The 18843-nt window shown below is 56.1% G+C and overlaps 1 protein-coding gene and 1 long non-coding RNA gene across 2 annotated transcripts; one reads left to right on the top strand and one right to left on the bottom strand.

The window, feature by feature from the left end:
- Window positions 1-2416: 2416 nt before the first annotated feature.
- On the top strand, window positions 2417-10333 carry LOC122917795. Its single transcript, XR_006386470.1, has 3 exons — window positions 2417-2599; window positions 9705-9815; window positions 10059-10333. It is a non-coding gene; the product is annotated as an uncharacterized LOC122917795 (long non-coding RNA).
- LOC122917794 (double homeobox protein 4-like protein 4) lies at window positions 2599-8158 on the bottom strand. The gene is made up of 3 exons (XM_044266080.1): window positions 8106-8158; window positions 7103-7254; window positions 2599-3600 (listed from the first exon to the last, which is right to left on the bottom strand). Exons 1-3 carry the CDS (start codon window positions 8116-8118, stop codon window positions 2869-2871), a joined length of 897 nt encoding a protein of 298 aa, XP_044122015.1. The 5' UTR covers window positions 8119-8158; the 3' UTR covers window positions 2599-2868.
- Window positions 10334-18843: the final 8510 nt, after the last annotated feature.

The following is an 18843-nucleotide window of genomic DNA, read 5'->3' as shown; positions in this document are numbered from 1 at the left end:
AGCAAACATCTTTGCTCCTCTCTGCCCCGGAACCCGGAGCTCAGATGGACAGGTTCCACTCCTGGGTCCCCACTCCTGCCCAGCCACCCCGAGCCTGGGCCTGACCCGGACCCGGACCAGGACCAGGAGCATTTCAGAAGTTTCAAGTGATTCATCTGAATGGTGCTGGTATGCCTTTAAGGCATTTATAATTACCTGGAGAGATTTAAAAAAAGGACAAGGAGAGAGGTTGAGTCTGGCTAATTATCTGCTCAGAATATTTCCTGTAAGGTAGAGGATTTATTAGCTGAATGGCTCTCGCCCAGATGTTGGAAATAAGACTATGTGTCGTTAAATATTCATTTAAGACATTGTTTGAAATGGGTGCATAATAGTTCATGTTCTAGAAGATCCGTATAATTAACCATTCTATGTTCCTTAAGCTTGGCAAATTTCTCCCAATTTTTACTCTTATAAACGAAGCTTTTATGCATATCCTTAAATATTGTACCGTGTGATACCTGTTTTCATTTTTAATCCAATATAATAGGCAAAAAATGGCTTGGCATTATTTTAAGTTGCCTTGCTTTTTAAATTTTGAAATGATTTTAAAAATATGTTTATTGCCCATTTCATTGTAATTTCATCTCGGGGTATACTTTTTTTTTTTTAAGATTTCTTTTTCAGAGAGAGCAAGAGCAAGGAATGCACACGCAGGAGCCCCGGGGGGTGGGCAGGGAGAGGGAGCAGCAGACTCCCTGCTGAGCAAGGAGCCCACAGGCGACTCCATCCCACGACCAGAGCGGAGTGCAGAGGCTTTACCAACTGAGCCCCCAGGCGTCCCTGGGAGGTGCTATTCATCATTATCTGAACCTGTTAGTTTCTCTGCTATTATAAATGCTTATTTGCCCCCACTTTGTCCTATAGAGAGTTTTGTCTGCAGTAACTCTCTGTCCCCAGCTAATTGCAGAGCCCCCTCTTTTCTCTTATGTTTGTTTATGCTTGGAACCACTGTCTTAGCCCAAATGAGCACTCCAGTGCCGCCCTGTAATTAAGGAAACTAGGTTCTAAGAGAAGAAATACTGTCCAGACCCCATAGCTAGGAGAGTTGGGGCAGACCTGAACCCCGCTCCCACTGCGGCTCTTCCCCTGCTCCTCAGACTCCCCCTGGCCAGCTGCCTGGGGGACGGGGACGGGCAGCTGGGGACAGGGAGGCCGGCTGCTGACCCAGGAGTTGTCATCTGAGAAGACGTGGGGCCTCCACGAGCCTGGATCCCTGTTGTATATCCCAGACCACTTCCTACCACGTACCAGTCCCGTAAGGGCCTTGCTCCCGTGAAGACAAATTTCTTGCTAAGACAAAGAATGCTCTCCTTTGATCCTCTGGCAGCAACAGGCAGCTCGGAGATGCCGGCAGCTCACTTCAGAGAAAGAACACGGCCCACTGAGCGTCTCAGCGCAGGCGAGTCCCGGGCCCGGCATCACCCCGGGCGTTTCATACACGGACAGCAGGGTCTTCTCTCTGGTCCCCACCACAGCCCGGCACGTGGCGAAGGCCACTGTTTGTTGATCCGGTCCAATGTGGACTCCCGTGTTCAAGGTGTTGCGATGAAGGAAGGGAGTCAGAACGCTCTTACGTCAGCGGTCGGCCAGGCCCTCCCCATATGGCATCTGAACAGGACAGCCCCCATGTCCCCTGCCACACAGCTCTGCTCCTACCGCTTCTAGCCCCGGCCTGGGAAATCCAAACAGAACAGACACACGGGGCAGGTTCCTGACAGAGACCACCTCGCAGCCGGCACCTGGCCTGCACACCCCTTCAGCGGGGACTGTCACTTGGGACGGGAGAATGGGGGCTGGGGGGTCACAGGGACCATAGGCCACGAGGGTACGTGCCGATCCACGCACCTGAGTGGGCTTCAGTCGAGATGGACGGTCCGACAGGGGGACAAGCAGGGGGACCTGGGGACCAAGAGGCCAACGCACCGCTCACAGAAGTCCTGCAGTTTTGCCAACGTGCCCTTCCCTCCCTCTCATTTCCCAGAATGGCCAGGCAGCTGCCAAGTGACGTGTGTGACCATCAGCGGGTGCTCGGCTCCTGCATTCCCCAGGACCACGGGGCGACAGGTCTCCTGCGCCCATCGCCCACCAGCCCTTGGCCCTTGCCTGAAAAGGGAGTGAAGCTCATTGTTTACTTCTCTGTAACCTCAGTTTGGTTCCTTGTGACCAAGAGGGGCCTTCATTTCTCCAATCATGAGGGACCATGGCCACTGCTGAGCACACGCTCTGGCTCGCTCCCCACCCCCCCACCCCCTCTTCTTGGTACAGGTGAGTGTTGGGAGGTCCCGGGCTATGCTGTGCACTGGAGACGCGGTCAACGTCACCCACCCTCCCGGCTTCTCTACTCACCCCCATCCCTTTCCCACCACAGCTTGCAGAAGCCACCCACGGCTGGCCATGGGGAGAGGAGCCCCGTGATGGCCATGCAGAGGAGCAGCACGGAGCACATGGAGAAGAGGGGCGATCTGTTCCCGGTGCACAGACACAGCCAGATTGAGTCCTCATCCTTTATTGTCAGACCCACGCGACCCCAAGGCCCTTCCAGTGTTTACAGGACATTGTAAGTGCTCCACGTTTACCAATTAATAGGAGGCAGGACGGACAGGGTTTAAAAATCCCTTTTTCTCCCACATAAGGATTCCCTGGGGGTTCTCTGCACCTTATGACAGACCCCAGCTGCCAGAGTGCTAGTCTGGGGCACCTCTCTGGGGTAAGGACACAAATTGTTGCACTTTTCTAATTCTGCCTTAAGTGTACAGAGGATCATTGCTGATTTACTCTATCCGCCAGAGAGTTAAGTCATTTCAACATCTTGCCCAGGGAGCATCTTCAGGGGCTGCCCCACAGCTGTGGGGATGAGGGCTGGGGTGCCCCGGGGCCCTTCGCCAGCATCCTGTCTCTGAAGGAGGTGGGAAAACCGCTCCAAATGCCAGCAAGCTCCTCCATGGGTGAGGGCTGCGGCCACTGCTCCCAGGGTGGAGGGGACGGCGGTGCCTGCTCCCAGGCCCCCAAATGCTGGGGTAGCGGCTGCTGGGGCGCCATCTCGGGCTCCAGTGTGGGAGAAGGCTGCCAGCCCCACCATGGCTGCTGTTCCGAGGGAGGAGGCTGCTCCCACCCCTGTAGGGTGCAGTCCCTGTAGGACAGGAGCTGTCCTGGGTCCCCCTGCTGAGCGCCGCTGAAGCCAGCTTCCTGTTGGAAAAGGGGCTGTAGGGGAGCCCGAAGTGAACACAGAGCTTCAGGGCTGAAGGTCAAGGGAGAGTAATGGAAATTTCTGGAAGGCTCGCCCAGCGCACTGACTGGAGTCTCCAGGTCAGGCAAGGCCACATTCTCGTTCAGGACATCAGCATGCCCCGAGGGAAGGGCTGGAGCAGCAGCAACAGCCCCGGACTCCCCAGAGAAGTGTCCAGCATCGCTCGGGGCCCCCACAAGGTTTTGCTGACACGGGCAGTCTGGGGCGCAGCTGCTGCGCTGAACGGGCCCTGGGAGTTGGGCGTCCGCCTCCACACCTGGCCTCCTCTGGCTGATCTTCGGGATTCGGGCTCTCCGGTTCTGAAACCAGACCTGGAGGACAAGGATGGCACGAGAAGGGGAGCGAAAGAAGAGGCACTTTAAAATGAGCTCAGTCTGGGAAATCATCACCAAGTAGCTGAGGGTAATTATCAAGTGAAACTTCGAGTTTAGAGTAAAAGCCAACTCCCTGGCTCAGTTGATCCAGACCATCCCCAGCACGGTCCAGCTACCTTCCAGCAAATCTCCCTGAAGCCCCCACCTGGTCCCGACCTGTTTGTGGGTGTGCACACGCACGGGGACACACCCGCGGGCACGGCACAGCACGGAAGCTGCCAGGGCACAACCCCACGCTCCCCTGTGTGGGCAGGCACCGGAGCCCAGGAGAGGGGGAGCTGTGGCCCTCTAGCAGGGGCAAGTTGGGACCTATCCTGGCGGCCACAGGAAGCCAGATCAAACCAGACTGGCACCCGATCAAGGCCAGAGACCCCATTCCAGTGACGGAGAAAAAGGCACGAAAACCTGCTCCCCACAAAATCCCCTTTCCAAGTCATAGAGACCCTGCTCCCCAGTTAACCACTGTCCATGAGAGATGGAGACACAGGCCTTGCGGGAAGCCCTCCTGAGCCCGCCGGTGCTGGCTTTACTACACCTTCCTTCTCAAACCGCTCAACTTCTGCATCTGGGGCCAAGACCAGAGCCTCCAGTGACAGGCTGGACGGAGGGCCCAGGGCCCGGCCCAGTCCAGCGAGCCACACTGGTGCTCTGGGGCTTCCGCACCTTCTCTCCCTGCCAAGTGCAACTGACCCTCTGTTATTGGGTCACCCGCCAGGTAGGCGTCCCCTGGGTAGGGGCATGCGGGGTGCTGGGCAGAGGGCACACACTTCCAGGCTCAAGATTCACACGGTCTCAGGTAGAGCTCGGTGACTGTGGCTACTAATTCTCATATACTTGAACGTCGCCGAGAAAGCAGGTTCTAAATGTTCTCCCCCCAAAGCGATGGTAACCAGTACCTTCAGACAGAATTTTTTAAAGCTCTGAGGACCTTTGCCCTCTTTTTCACACATACATTCATTGTTCATTAAGTAAGTATTAAAAATAGTGAGATGTTTTTTAAATGTACTGGGAAACAGTGAGGGCTGAACCTGCAGACAGATGGGGCCAGAGCACCTAGGGCCACAGACCCCTGACCCACAGCCTCTGCGGCTCCAACAGTCGGGACCCCCATCACCTGCTCTCAAACTCAGGACCAGATGCCACATCTGCTCCCCGGACTGGTACACGAGATGCCGCCTCGGGCCAACTGCCCTGGCGTCCCGGTGCCTGCAGCCTCCCTCGGAGGCCCCCCAAACCCGCAGTGCCCGCCTGCCTTCCAGGCTTCCCTGAACCCAGTGACAGGGCTGCACCTTGCCGCGTCCTCCAGCCACCTTATCTGGGTGGCCTCCTTTCCACCATACAGGAAGTGAGACGGACCCCTGAGTAAAGCCCTTTCCGCCCAGGTTCAGTGTCCGCTCCTTTACGGGCCACCCGAGCGGCGAGTCCTCGGCACAGCCCAGCGCTGGCCGGGACTCCTTCGCCTTTGCCCTTCCTCTTCTTTCCCCATTTCGGAGCAAGGAGCAGAATCACCAGACCCACATGCCCTCCCCCCCCCGCCCTCCACTCTGTAGCTTGAGAGGTCGTTTCAGTGCCTGCAGGGGCACCCCGTCCCCACGGGGCTCCCAAGTGGCGCTCAACCAGGCCTCCCTTCACTCCTCCAGAGCAGAACAGTGACCTCTTTATAGGTCCCGCCACCAAGCAAGGCCTGAAGATCCCACAGAACAATGGGACACAGACAGGCAAACACCTCCCAGCATTTTCTCTGAGCAGGGAAGAAACAAAGATCTGGAAACTGCGAGATAAAGGTGGGCCATTCCCAGAACTCCAACCCTGCACCCTTCCCCGCACACACCCTGGCCCCAAGGTCGGCCCAGGTGCTGGTGCTGCCCGTTGAGCCCAGTGAGCCTTCCTCCCCAACCCTGTCTGCAGACCCTAGTCGGACCTGCAGCCCCCAACTCCGTCCCCAAGGACTCACACTGGCAGCCAGGGAGGCAGGCCCAACCAACGTCAGGGTTTCTTCCTGGCTCTAGGGGCTCCCTGGGCTCAAACCCAGAACCCACCCATCCCACCGCAAGTACTGAAGTGTCTGTGGCCAATTCTCCCATCCGTGAAAGGTCATCAGGTCCCACCTGGCACGTAGGGCTGTCTGGGCTTCAAGGAGACCGTGCCTGGCAAGCCCTTGGCAATGGGATGGAGGCCTGAAGGCAGTGCTGCCTCCCCCTCCGAGTGGGGTTCCAGGCGGCTGACAAAAGGCCGCTACGTCAAACCACTGAGAGGCCTCTCTGAATCAACATCACTGGCATAGGCCTTTCACCAAGCTTTTCTGTGTCCTGGTTCTCTTTGTAGGGTTTGCAACAGCAGGGGGCCTTCTAGGACAGGTAGGGGAATTCATTTAGAAAAATTTGGTTTTGGTTACGTTTCTAAAAACAGTTAAGCCCCAGGGCCCTCACCAGCTGGATTTATCTCAGAGGAGCCCACCAGGGTGTTTCCGGTAACCTTCTCCCCTCTGGGCTCATTTTCTTCAGCAAACCCTCAAGGGATGTTCTTTCCCAGACAGCAGCCTCTTGATTCGTGCCTCCACTGTGATCAAGCACCTCTCAAGGGGGCCCCCGGGAGCCCGGTGGGGTGACTCCGACTCAGCTGCGCCCGAGAACTGCCCAGGGAGATTTCCGAACTCCCAGGACCAGCTTGAATCCAGACTCTGCGGACAAGAGACCCCCCCCCCCCCCGGGGGTGACGGCGGTGGGCAGGGGTTTAAAAGCTTCTGCACACCGGGGGCCATTCCCAGAGACCCTGATGGTCTCGGACTGAAAAGCGTCAGTCCAGGACAGACATTTCAATGCTGGCTGCACAGCAGAATCACCCGAGCGGGTGCTTCCCAAACCACCTTCCATGTCAGGGCTCCTCTCTCAAATCCCGGCCGCGCCCGCGCTCATCACGGCAGACTTCCTGGAGGTGGGACCCAGTGCCCCGAACGCTGAGTCCCAGAGGATTCAATGGCCCCGGACCCCCAGGATCCCTGACGCCCTTTTGGGATCCCTGTGAAGTTAAAATCCAGATGCAATCTGCCTCTGCCACATTCCGGAGCGCAACCGCACCCCTGCGCTCTGCCCCTTCTCTCTCACCCTCTCCGAGGCGGTTTCCGGCGGTGAGAACGCGTGTGCTCGTCCTGGTGAGCAGGTTCAGTTAACATGTAATGAGCTTGTTACAGCTATTTTTAAAAGAATCAGTGAGTATTTGAAATTCTGTCCAAATCGAGAACATGGTAAATATTTGGCAAATACAGCCCGGCCAGAACTGTCACCTGTTCCCAAACCAGGATCTGTATTTGCCCAGCCCCACGAACGGAGATGATTAACGGCATTGAGAGGATTAACGCAAAGCGGGTGGTTAAGTCCGAGTTAAAACTGACTCTTGCCCCACCTTGCCCACCCATCAGGAAGCCCGGGTCTACAGTCACCTGGATTCTGGGCTCTGGAATCTGGGTTCGTCTGGCCAATTCTTCTCTGGCGATAATATCAGGGTACGAGTCCCTCTCGAAGGCCTCGATGAGCACCTTGTACTGGCTTTTGCTGAACTTGGTCCTTCGGCGTCTCCGACCTCCTTGGGGCTCTGGGGCAGATACACAGGGGAAGAGGTGGCGTTAGTCCGACCCCACACGTGTCCAGGTCAGCGAGTAGCCCGCATCCTCCCAAGGACAAGGCAGGTGCTTCCAAGGCACAGGACTGTCCCTCTAAATTTTTCTCAGTCTCTCCATAGATGCTGCCTCTGACCCGGGGCCCTTGGCAGAAGCCGCCGTGAGCCCCTTCAGCTCCCACACCCGGGGCTCCAGAGGCTCATCCTGCCACAGACGGCCGTCCCGAACAGTTCCCCGCAGCTGCTCCGTGAACTGTGGGGACAGCTCACGTTCCCATCAGCTACCGGATAAGCACACCCGGGGCCCCTACCTCTGCTTGTACCCACGATATACAAACGAGAGGAGATGCCGAAAACCGAAAAGTATTTCATGTGAGAAATCTGGGCATCAGGGAATTTCTGTACAGTCGCATTTTCCTCTGTGACCCGGGGGGGAGGCCCCCAGCCCTCAATTTTACTCTCTCCTCCCCCACCACCCTGAGTCTGTCAGAGCTGGGCTCACCACTGACAGGAGACTGAAACCAAAACAAAATGCACCGGCAAAATACAGGCCCTGACAAGTCCCGCAGCACCAAGCACCTGCCAAGGCCGAGTCACCCGCACTTCTGAACCAACGAGCACTGTCCCACCTTCCTCCTCCTACCACCTGAGCTCCTCAGGGGGCCTTCCAGGGGCTGCTTTGGGGTGTTTGTCCCCCCTTTCCTGGGTCTCAGTACCAGATGTCACCATGAACGCCAACCCTCACACCACGCGGCGGAGATCTGCCTGCCCCGCTCCCCACCTCTGCCCCCAACCCTCCAGAGCCCCCCACCCCTGCAAGGACTCACGGTCCGAAGACATGACCAAGCCGCCACCAACACCACCCAAAACGGACCTGGGGGGGAACTGCCTCCCTCTCCCCCACCGAGAGTCTTATACAAAGGCGGAGGGACCCACCCAGTTAAGCCCCTTTTTAGCACTTTGCAGGGCCCACCTCCCTTAACACCATCTTCCCGGGACAGGGTGCTTCCTCCAGCGCGGGCGCTCCTCGGTGGCTCCTGGGCCCTGCAGGGCTGCCCACCCGGTGACCGCACCTACCTTGTGGCCCGAGACAGGCTGCTAGGTGTAGACTCCGCCGACCACGCACGTCACCCAAGAATGCCGTTCTGCGGGGCTCAGTCACCAGTGAATTCAGTGAAAAGAGTGGACAGGAGCATCTCCCCTGCACCCCAGTGCACGCCTCCTGCCCGTGTGTGCTGTGCTGCCGGCGACGCGGGCTGGGCGTCTCAGCCCTTCCTCAGTCCCTGTGCAGCCCTCCACGCTGCTTGCTCCTGCGTACCCTCTGAATTATAACGGGCAAACTGTGACCGCAGCATAAGCTTTCCATTAAGCAGCTCCACTATGCCCACCTGGCACACAGATTGTGGGGAGTCAAGGTTTATGGCGAATATCTGAGCCCCCTCTTCTGGAATCTGGGTGGACAGATGAAGTCCCAGTGTTTTCAGGAGTGTGTAACCTCTGTGAGTAGGACAGCGGGCTGAGAAGGGCCCCCAGCAGCAGGTTCCAGGAAAGGCATCGAGGAGCAGAGGCCCCAGTGCAAACGCGCACGTCTGCTGCCTTATCTCCCTCTGCGGCTGGCTTATCTCACTTCCCGATTATCGATTATCGGGGCGGGTCCTTAGTCACAACCACATTTTAATGAGCATCAGGTGCTCCTTTCGAACTCGGTGGAGTTTTGCTTTGTTTTGTTTCTGGCTGGATTGATCTGCAAGTGAAATCCTCACGAGGTCCTCTCAGAAAAACAAAGAAAAAGAAAGAAATTGCTTTCACAAAAGTCTATGCTGAACGGAACGATTTAAATATCCAAAGGAGCAGCCTTGAGAAGACGGAGGGGCTGAGAGGCAGAGTGGGACCGTCCTTGGGAGCTGCCGAGAACCACAGGGAAGGCCACGAGAACTGCCCTGATAATCGCCCTGGACAGTCCCAGGAAACGGGTTCCCGCTCTGCGGCCTGTCTGCCGGTCTGCTCCCCTGCGGTAAGGGGGAAGCAGGTCACAAATCCAGAATCCTTCCACTCCTAAAAGGCACCAGTTGTGGTTAGAAATGGTCCGCAAAGCTGTATATTCTTGAAAGACGTACACAGAGTCTCTGCTTGGGCATGTTCAGTATCAGAGAACCTGCCTGGGACTGAAGGAGTCACCAGATGTGTACTAAAGTCCCCCCCACCCAGGGGACAGACACACCAGCTACAGGCTAGCTCAGTCCCCTCACCCCAGCTTCACGCTGCCCCATGCCACCCCAAAATAACCACCACCCCACAAGGATCCCCCTGACAACACAGCCCTATAAGGACCACACAAGGCCCCACAGCACCCCACACGACCCCCAATGGCCATGGTCAACCCTTCCACCCTTGAAAGCTCTCCCTTCTTTTCTTGCCTTCCACAGTCCCACTGAAGAGCTCTGAGGTTTGCGGAGACCCACGCTGCCCTTGCAGGGACGAGCAGAGAGACGCAGGGAACAGAGGCACAGGAGGACTGGGATGCACGACCCAGGCAGGTGTGCGAGGGAGCAGGGGAAACTCAGAGGGGTGGATGTGGGAAGTGGGGGAGGTTTTTCCGGAGGGGAAAAACTCAGGCGTTGTTCTAGGAAAGAATGGATCCAGAGACTGAGGTCCGTCCCGCAGAGGAATGAGCCCAGAGTTCCGGGACTCTCGTGGACCTCTGCTGGGGCGGAGCCCTGGCCAGCCCGGCTTGTGTGTTAGGTGGACCTCACCTCCGCTCTCCTCTCTGTTTCTTCCAGAGCAGAGGTCAGGCCCAGGCCCCTCAGCAGACAGAGCCCTGGATTCCAGTGGTCCTGGACATGACCTGCGGTCTGTTTCCTCCGCTGACACAGGCCATGAGGGCACTTGTGGACCACGCGTGCTGTTGGGCGCCCGCACGCGGCAGGTCTGAGCTGGGCAGTGACACGAGGGCCCGCACACGCTGCCTTTTGAACACTCAACACAAAAAACACAAGTAAAGTAGCTCAGTGATGTTTATAGTCATTACATGGTCGAAAGGATAACATTCGTGATATATGGGTAAAATAAAATGTATTATTTAGATCAGTGTCTCCTCTTCGCATTTGCTCCAGCTGGGAGTCCCGAAGAGTGGGCCCTGAGGCTGCCGGCAGACTCGACCACTGGGCAGCAGAGCTGGGGAGCCAGCCGGGCCCCAGGACAGGGGCTTTCTACGTTTCCATGGCGACACCCAGAGGGACGCCAAGACTCCTACAATCATAGACAAATGTTTATGTCCTCCTCTTTTTCCCCAGTCACTTTGGAAATGGTTGACAGTCTTGGCCTCTGCCCCCTCCTGACCTCTCCAGGAGAGACAGAGGACCCAGAACTCCTTCTGCCCAGGTGCACAGGTTCCCAGAGGGAGATGCACTTTGGTGATTGTGGACCGTTCCGTTAGTGGGATGGGGGTTGGCTGTCACCCAGTCCTTGCCCAGCCAATGGCCTTGCCTAAGAACAGAGGAGGGCCTTGGTGAGACACTTAGCTTTCGGAGCCAGGGAGCCTGCGTGTCTGCATCAGGGACTACAATAGATAGCCTCCCAAAGCCTTTGAAATGCAAATAGACTGGCCCAGACCCATCAGAACCACCACCCAACGGTTTCATGGCTTCAGGCAGAAGGGTCGCAGGAGTCCCAACTTTGTTGTGCCTTTTCTCCAAGTTTCTTTACCTAAGAGGTTCTAATGGGAGCCAGAAAATTACCATAACTTACCCTGGGGCTGGGGGGTGAAGGCTGGGGGCTGGTGGGGGGGCGGGGATGGGAAATTACTTCCCCAAAGGGATGACTCCCACCGGTGGCGGGAGCCAACATCGGAACCTGAATCTGAGACTCTGGGTAGAGGACTGTGCCCGACACTGCCCTGGACACAGGGACGGGGGCGGGGGTGGTGGTGGAGGCTCTGGTCATGGTCTGCACGGGTCGGCAGGCTCCACCAGGTGGGGACACCCCTTGAAAATCAGGGCCTGGCTAAGGACACACACAGCACACAGGGGCCCAAGCCTTTCCTCCACATCTTAAGTTCGTGTCCGTGGTTCCACTAGAAAAATACACCGAACCAAAAAAATCAAAGCCAACGATAATCCCACGCAGTTTTAAAAACGGTATAAAATTAGAGTAAAACATCTCCTTCCCTGCACCCAGCGCCCCTAATGCCCGCGCCTCCAATGGCAGGCCCGGGGTAACTGCTCACATCGTTTTGCCGCAGTTTCCTTGCGTTTCTACACGTAACATCTTACTTGCAAAAACCGAAGTGTGCTCAGTGGTCCGGCGGCAGCTGGTTCCTCATCCTGTGTCACTTCCCCGCACACAGCGGCCCTGTGGACGGACGTCAGATGTCCGGGCTCCCTCTGTGTCAGCTCATCCTGCCTCTTTGCGCGAACAGGTACGTTCCTGTCCAGCATTTTGGAGTCCAGGGCACGTCCTTCCAGGGACGTGTGAGTGCGGACCAGACTCCAGCCGCGAGTGGTGAGGGGACGGGGCGCCGCCTCCGCCCAGCGGGAGCACCACACCCGGGATGGCCGGGCCTCCGGGGAAGATGCCCCGGCACAGGCGGGCATCCCAAGGCCAGAAGGGGTCTCACCGACCCAGCAGCCGCGGTCAGGAAGGAGGCGCGGGAACCTGTCAGAGAGGAAGGACGTCCGCGCGGAGCTTCAGCAGACAGAGAATGACAACTTTCAGAGCAGAGTGTGGCCGTGTAGCAACCAAACCCTAAAGCATCCTTACAAAGTCCTGGGTGAAGCTCTCGTGGCTCCCAGTTCCCTCTTAGGCAAGCAACTGCCAACTCTCAATGTTGCCTTCTTTTCCCCCTTAGAGACCTGGAGCGAGGGAGCACACCTGGGTGTGCAGGGGAGGGGCGGAGGGCGAGGGAGAGAGAAACTTAAGCGGACTCCCTGCTGAGTGCAGATGCAGCCGACTCTGAGATCAGGACCCTAGCGAACCCAAGAGTTGGGTGCTTAACGGACTGCGCCACCCCGGCGCCCCTCCGTATGGCCTTTTGACACTGCCTGGAAGAGCTCTTACCCAGAGCACAGATGTCGAGGTGGGTCGCCCGGCCGTCAGCTGTAGCAATTGTTTGAGGGGCGAATCTGTTAAAGGAAATATTTCTGAAGCCACCAGACACACAGTTAACCAAGGCCATGGTGACAAGGCTTGGGACAAGATAGGTTCAGGGGCCGTTTGCAGTCCTGTTCTCACTGCTCCCCCGGGTGCCCGGCATGGCGGTTGTTGGCTGTTTCAGTTATGTGTTGCGTGACCTGATTGATACCTTGAGGCCTCTTCTGGAGGTCGACCTGGACTGTCCCGAGTTGTTCGGCGGGAAGGGAAAGGCGTCCTGTAGGGAGCAGGCTCCACCCCTACACCCCCAGGAACCTGGTGCTGGGGACCCCTGTCACGGCGGGCTTGGCGAGCGGCGCTCCTGCTCCGCGTCAGCCCCGGAGCCTGGTGCCGCGTCCGCACGCTGTTGATGAGAGCAGCTGGAGTCGCCGTGTGGTTTTTTAATGATTGATTTGGGGCTAAGCTGTTAGCATCACATCCCTGCTGGGCCAGTGGAGGTGACCAGTTCCAACAGGATGGGTCCTTTTGGGAAGTACGTGGGAAGGCTGCGGTGGAAGCCGAGGGAGCCAAGGTGGCTGGGACAGTAAAGGTCACCATGTTGCCATACAGGGGCCATGTCAGCGGATGGCCCGTGGGTGGGCAAGGTCTGGTGGACTTGCTCCTGGCCTGACACGTCCACAAAAAGGTCTGCGTGTGAGGCATGACCGTAAGGGGCAGTGGGTAGCCAGGAGGTAGAGCAGGAGGCAGAGGTGGAGGCAACGGTAGAGCAGGAGGGAGCGGGTGGCAGGTGTTCCGTGTGCAACAGCAGAAGCCGAGTTCTGGGAGTGGTGAGCTCGGCAGCAAGGGCCCTACCCCGTGAGGTGCGGGCGGGTCACGCGGGGGAGACCCAAGAAACGCCTCTGGTGCTTGGTGTGTTGTGGAAAAATCTGAAGCGACCGAGGAAACTCAAGCGGCACACGGAAGTTGGGAGAACACGGCTTTATTTTCGCCGGCGGGCTCAGTGCGATCGTTCCCCAAAGACTGAGCATCCAGCAGGGTTGGGGCGAGTGTTTGTGGTTATGGGGGACAGAGGATGGTAACGGGACGTTCCTCGCGGTTTCTCAGGGACGACCGGCCCCCTTTATGCTGGAGTCTGATCTGTAGGGAAGCGTTTCGGGAGAGTGCTAAGTCATCCCAGGAACTTGTTTTCTTTTCTTAACCAAGCAGGACGGTCATTTGGTCTTTTCTTCCGTCTGGGCAGGAGCAATGGAGAGCAGCCGACAGGGAGGGGCTGAGGCCTGGGGGTCTCTATCCACCTCATGTCCCTCTTGATCAGCAGAGGTACCCTAGAGATCATCATTATCTAGATTTAAGGGACTGTATCCTCGGAGGGTGAGGATACGGGCTGTTGTGTGTTGAGAGACGGTATTTGTGATGAAACGGACGAGGCTATTGAGGAGACAAGGACCGAGGGTAACTAGGAGAAGTAGGGACAGTAAAGGCCCTGCTAGGGGTAATAGCCATGATGTCCACGATTGTGGGTTATGTGAATCCCAAGATACGAGATTTCCTTGACGATGCTGGATGCGTTTCCGGAGTCCAAGAACCTTGGAAGAGACGATCCCGGACTGGTTGACGTAGTGGACATCCTTCCTGTAGGAAGAGACAAGTTCCTCCCTTCTCAGCAGTGAGGAGATCTAGGGCTTGAGGACTCTGGAGGGCTTTTGCTGCCGGACCGGAGAGCTGTGTCCGGAGGGACGTTAGTGAAGCTGCGATATGTTCCATGTCATTGTTGAGTTCCTGTGAAAGCTTGAAGTAAAAGTTAAGGGTAGTCCGGAGGCCCGATGTGCCAGTAGCTACACCAGTGAAGATTCCGGCCCCCAGGAGGAACGGTAAGACTACTGTGCCGTCGGCTTCGGTGCTGAGGAGAGACCCGGGACCGGAACTGGAGGTCTGAGTATAGTGAGGCGGAGGGGGACAAAAACACAAGTATGCAACCAGAAGGGGCGTTACTTTCATCGCCGCACCTAAAGAGAGGGTTGTTTTTGCAGGGGAGGAAGATGCCGGCAGGGGCGGGTGCAGTCAGGTAGAGGAGCCGTGAAGTTCTGGCAGCCTGGGTCGGGGGCCTTGGTGCAGCCAGGGGGAGGAAAGCAGGTTAGATCGTTAGCTGGAAGCAGCGGGACTGAGTTTTGTGCAGGACCAGAGCTCATAGGGCTTGTATTATTGGGCAACAGCCAGTTAGGAGGGACGGGGATACCGAGAAAGCTGATCGATTCAAGGGGAGACAGACCCAGTGCGCGGAACCAGTGGGGGAATGAGTCGAGTTGAGCCAAAGGTGGTAGGAGGTGTTTAAGAGCCGGCGGGTACAGTTTTGAATGGCTGGCCCTGGGGGGGTGGGGTTTATAGAAGAGAAGCTGGGCCGCGGAGGGAGTGTCTCCCGGTGGAGAGTGAATGTCGTTCCGGGGTCCCTCCCGGAAACATACAAACGGCGTCCCCCACGTCGCGGCCGGTCCCAGTAGGAGCCTTCGCAGTTCTGTGGGGTAATTGTGAGTGTCTGGTTAGCCTGGGACATGTAAACTGGGGAGACTCGAAGTCACCCATGGGGCCATGGTCTCGCACCCCCATTGGGCACAGAAGGTTTCCCTGTATTCCTCCAACCTCTGGTCTGGGCAAAGGTACATCTGGTGTCCCTGTTCTTTACCTAGCCTCTCTTCAAGCACTTGTTCCTTGAACGGAGCCAGGAGCTGGCATAGGGATATCCGGAAGGTGCGACACTTGCAGTGGTCTGGTTGTGAAAGACTTTGTCCTGGCCTCCCAAAGTCTGGGTTAATCTCCAGTCGTATGTTGTTGGGTTAGTGGGGGTCCCTGGGGGTCCCTGGTGGGAAGAGGCAGAGGGAAATTAGTAGCCGTAACGTGAGGCTCCAGCTGGGTTGAGAAAGGAGAGGAGTTATCTTTGAGTTTAGGGGCCGTTCTTTAGAGGGATCTTCAGAGGGTTTGATGGTGACGGATGTGGGGTCCAGGTAGCTTGGTCCGGGTTTGCCTTTTTCACTCGCGAATGGTGGATCTGTGGTGTGATGTTGGTGACCTGAGGGCAGTGGGAGTTATGAGAATTACTGTATGTGGGACCGTCCAGCTTGGGCGAAGGGGCTCATGTTTCCAGTCTTTCACTCAGACCTCATCTCCAGGGCAGAGGGAATGGGCAGGGGTTCCCAGGGATATAGGGGCCCTCTCTAATATGTGGGCGTGTAATTCTGCGAGGATCTTTCCTAGGGATAACATTGGGTCCTGGAGGTGTGTGTCTCCTAAGACGTTAAGGTTGCCTAGAAAGAAGACAACAGTGGGGGTGACCTGCCATAGAGTATGTCAAATGGGAGAATCCATTTTCCTGAGGGGTACAGTAGGAGCGGAGCACTGCTAAGGGAAGTAGATCTGTCCACCTTAAGGAGGTCTTGGCATGTAATTTGGACAGGGTTTCCTTGAGGGTGCGGTTCATACGCTCTACCTGCCCTGAGCTCTGAGGCCGGTAGGCTGTGTGGAGTGTCCAGGAGATGTTGAGGGCTGAAGTTAACTCTGGTAGAACTTCAGAGATAAGAGCCATTGTCACTGTGTATGGTAAGTGGGATCCTGTACTGAGGCACGACCTCCCAGAGGAGTACTCTGGTGACTTCTCTGGCCTTCTCAGTCTGAGTTGGATATGCCTCTATCCATCCTGAGAAGGTACAGGCCAGAACTAGCAGATATTTTTTACCCCGGTAAGGGGTCATCTTTGTGAAGTCCACTTCCAGGTCTTCGAAGGGAGCTGTCCCTGTGCGCTGTACTCTGGGGGGTGGGGAAGATCCAGTTTTTGGATTGTGTTCAGCACAAGTGGCGCACCGATCTGTGACCGACTTGCATAAGGTTGCGAGTCTGGCGATGTAGAAGTGTTTTGCCAGCAGTTTTTTAAGCCCTGTTTTTCACCAGTGTGAAGTTGAATGTTGTTCAGTGACGGCATAGGGGCCAGGTTTGCTAGAATGCGTAAGTGCCCATCTGGGAGGATCCACCTCCCTTGGAGATGGTGAATGGTTCCCTCGGTTTTGGCCCAGTCATCTTCAGCTGCTGTATAAGTGGGATTTCGTAAGGAGGGGGTAACGGGTGCTGTAATGGCAGGTTGTCTGTCTTGGGCAGCTTCCCTGGCTGCCTGGTCAGCTAAGCGGTTCCCCGTAGCCGGCTCGGCATCTCCTTTTTGGTGTCCCCGACAGTGGACGACAGCTAAGCTCCAGGGCGCCCATACTGCTTCTGACAACTGGAGGATTTCATTTTTGTTCTTGATGGTTTTTCCCTCGGATGTGAGGGTTCCTCTTTCTTTGTAGATTGCCCCATGTATACGTAGAGTGGTAAAGGCGTATCCTGAGTCGGTATATAGGTTGACCTTTTTGTCCTTAGACACTATGAGCACCCGAATGAGGGCCCAGAGTTCAGCTCTCTGAGCTGACAATCCCGCAGGGAGTGCTTTGGCTTCTAGGACTTCTGTAGCCATGGTAACAGCATAACCCGCTTTTCTTAGGCCATTGCTTAGGAAGCTGCTACCATCAGTGCATAGGGTAAGGTCAGCATTCGTCAGAGGGGAGTCCTGGAGGTCCGGCTGGTGGTATAGACTTCAGTTATGGATTTCCAGACAGTTGTGTTCTGGTTCCCCTTCCACCGTTGGGAGGTATGTGGCCGGGTTGAGGGCCTGCATAGTCTGTAGGTTTATGCAAGGATTTTCTAGAAGTAGCCCTTGATATTGAGTGAGCCTGGTGTTTGATATCCATTTCTGACCCTGACTGTTCAGAAGAGTGATCACTGAGTGGGGAACCTTTTACTATGAGCTGTTGTCCTAGAGTGAACTTGTCAGCCTCCTTGATGAGAAGTGTGGTGGCTGTCAAGGCTCATAGGGAAGGGGGCCATCCGCAGGCAACAGGGTCTAATTTCTTTGACAGATATGCAGTGGGATTTTCCCAAGGGCCTACTGGTTGGGTTAGAAGTCCTAAGGCAATTTTGTTTTTTTCATGAACATACAGGCAGCAGGGTTTCCTGGTATCAGGTAGGCCTAGGGCTGGGCCCTTCCAAGTAAGCCCTTGAGTTCCTTGAAAGCTTTCTCTTGTTTGTCTTCCCATTGTAGAGGCTGATTATCTGATCCGGTTAGGGAATCACACAGGCATCTGGCCATGACTGGGAACCCTGCTATCCAGATTCTACAGAATCCTGCAGCTCCCAGGAACTCATGCAAAGCTCGTTTGGCGGTGGGCTGTGGGAGGTTAGTTATCACCGCCTTCCGTTTGATGCTGAGGGCCCATCTTCCTGGAGTTATCATGAGTCCTAAGTATTTGACCTCTTGCCTACATAACTGAGCCTTTTCCCAGGATGCTCGATATCCTCTTTTTGATAAGTGATGTAGGAGGTTGAGTGTTGCTCGGTGGTAGGGTTCCTTAGTTGGGCTGGCGACGAGGAGGTCGTCAACATACTGGAGTGCCATGCACCCGGTTTGCTCCCTGGGGAAGTCAGCCAAGTCAGAGACCAGGGATTCACTAAATATTGTTGGTGAGTTTTAAACCCCTGCAGAAGTCTGGTCCAGGTGAGTTGCATCTGGTGTCCCAAGCTGACCTCAGTCCATTCAAAGGCAAAGAGAGGTTGACTCACCCGGGCTAGGCCAAAACAGAAAAAGGCGAACTTTGGATGGAGGCCGGTAAACCAGGCAGCGTCTGGCAGGATCTGGCTTAAGAGGGGATAGGGGTTTGGGACCACCAGGTGTAGAGTCTGAGCAATCCAGTTTATGGCAAGTTTATGGATGGGTCGGTAGTCACTGTCGCACTTTTTGACTGGGCGCGGTGCAGTGTTCCAGGGAGACGGGCATTTGACTTGAATGCCTGCTTCTTCTAGTCACTGTGGGTGGGCCTGTGGGCCTGTCTGGGCTTCCCGTGAGATCGGATACTGCCTCTGCTGTTGTGGCTGTGTTCCAGCCTTTAGTTCTGTGATGAGTGGAGCTTGCCAGATGGCAAGTCCGGGAGGGTTATCTTCCGCCCATATGTTGGGGACTGCAGTCCGGTAGTCCTCAGGGTTTTTCTGAGGGTGTTCTTGTTTGAACAGTCTCCATTCTTTGTCCCGGGGTGTGTTGAGGGACAAGATGAGTTGGGGTCTGGAAGGGGTTTATACTCATGGTGGCCTGTCCAGAATATTTGAAGGAGATTGGTGCTCCTAATTTTGAAAGCAAATCTCTTCCCAGTAAGGGAAGTCCCAGACTTCCCAGTAAAGGGCAGTCTGGAACATATAGAAATTCATGGGACACAATATGTCCGCCTAGTTAACAAGTTCAGGATAGGCAAAGGGTTGGCCTATGGCTCGATCCCCTGTGGCACCCATGATGGTTACGGTTCGTCCTGTAGGAGGTGCCACTGGTGTAGTTACTACTGAGTGTTCTGCCCTGGTGTCCACCATGAAAGTGATCTTTTGGCCCCCCACATTTGCATCAACCATGGGCTC

Source organism: Neovison vison, chromosome 9 (assembly GCF_020171115.1).
Source record: "Neovison vison isolate M4711 chromosome 9, ASM_NN_V1, whole genome shotgun sequence".
Classification (NCBI taxonomy): domain Eukaryota; kingdom Metazoa; phylum Chordata; class Mammalia; order Carnivora; family Mustelidae; genus Neogale; species Neogale vison.
This window is presented reverse-complemented; position numbering and strand designations above follow the sequence as displayed.

What these genes read in the sequence shown, in the direction of transcription:
- LOC122917794 (XM_044266080.1), bottom strand. An exon ending in TTCCAGAGCCCAGAATCCAG is followed by an intron (nt 3,601 to 7,102) that starts GTGACTGTAGAC and finishes CTTGTCCTCCAG; the next exon opens with GTCTGGTTTCAGAACCGGAG.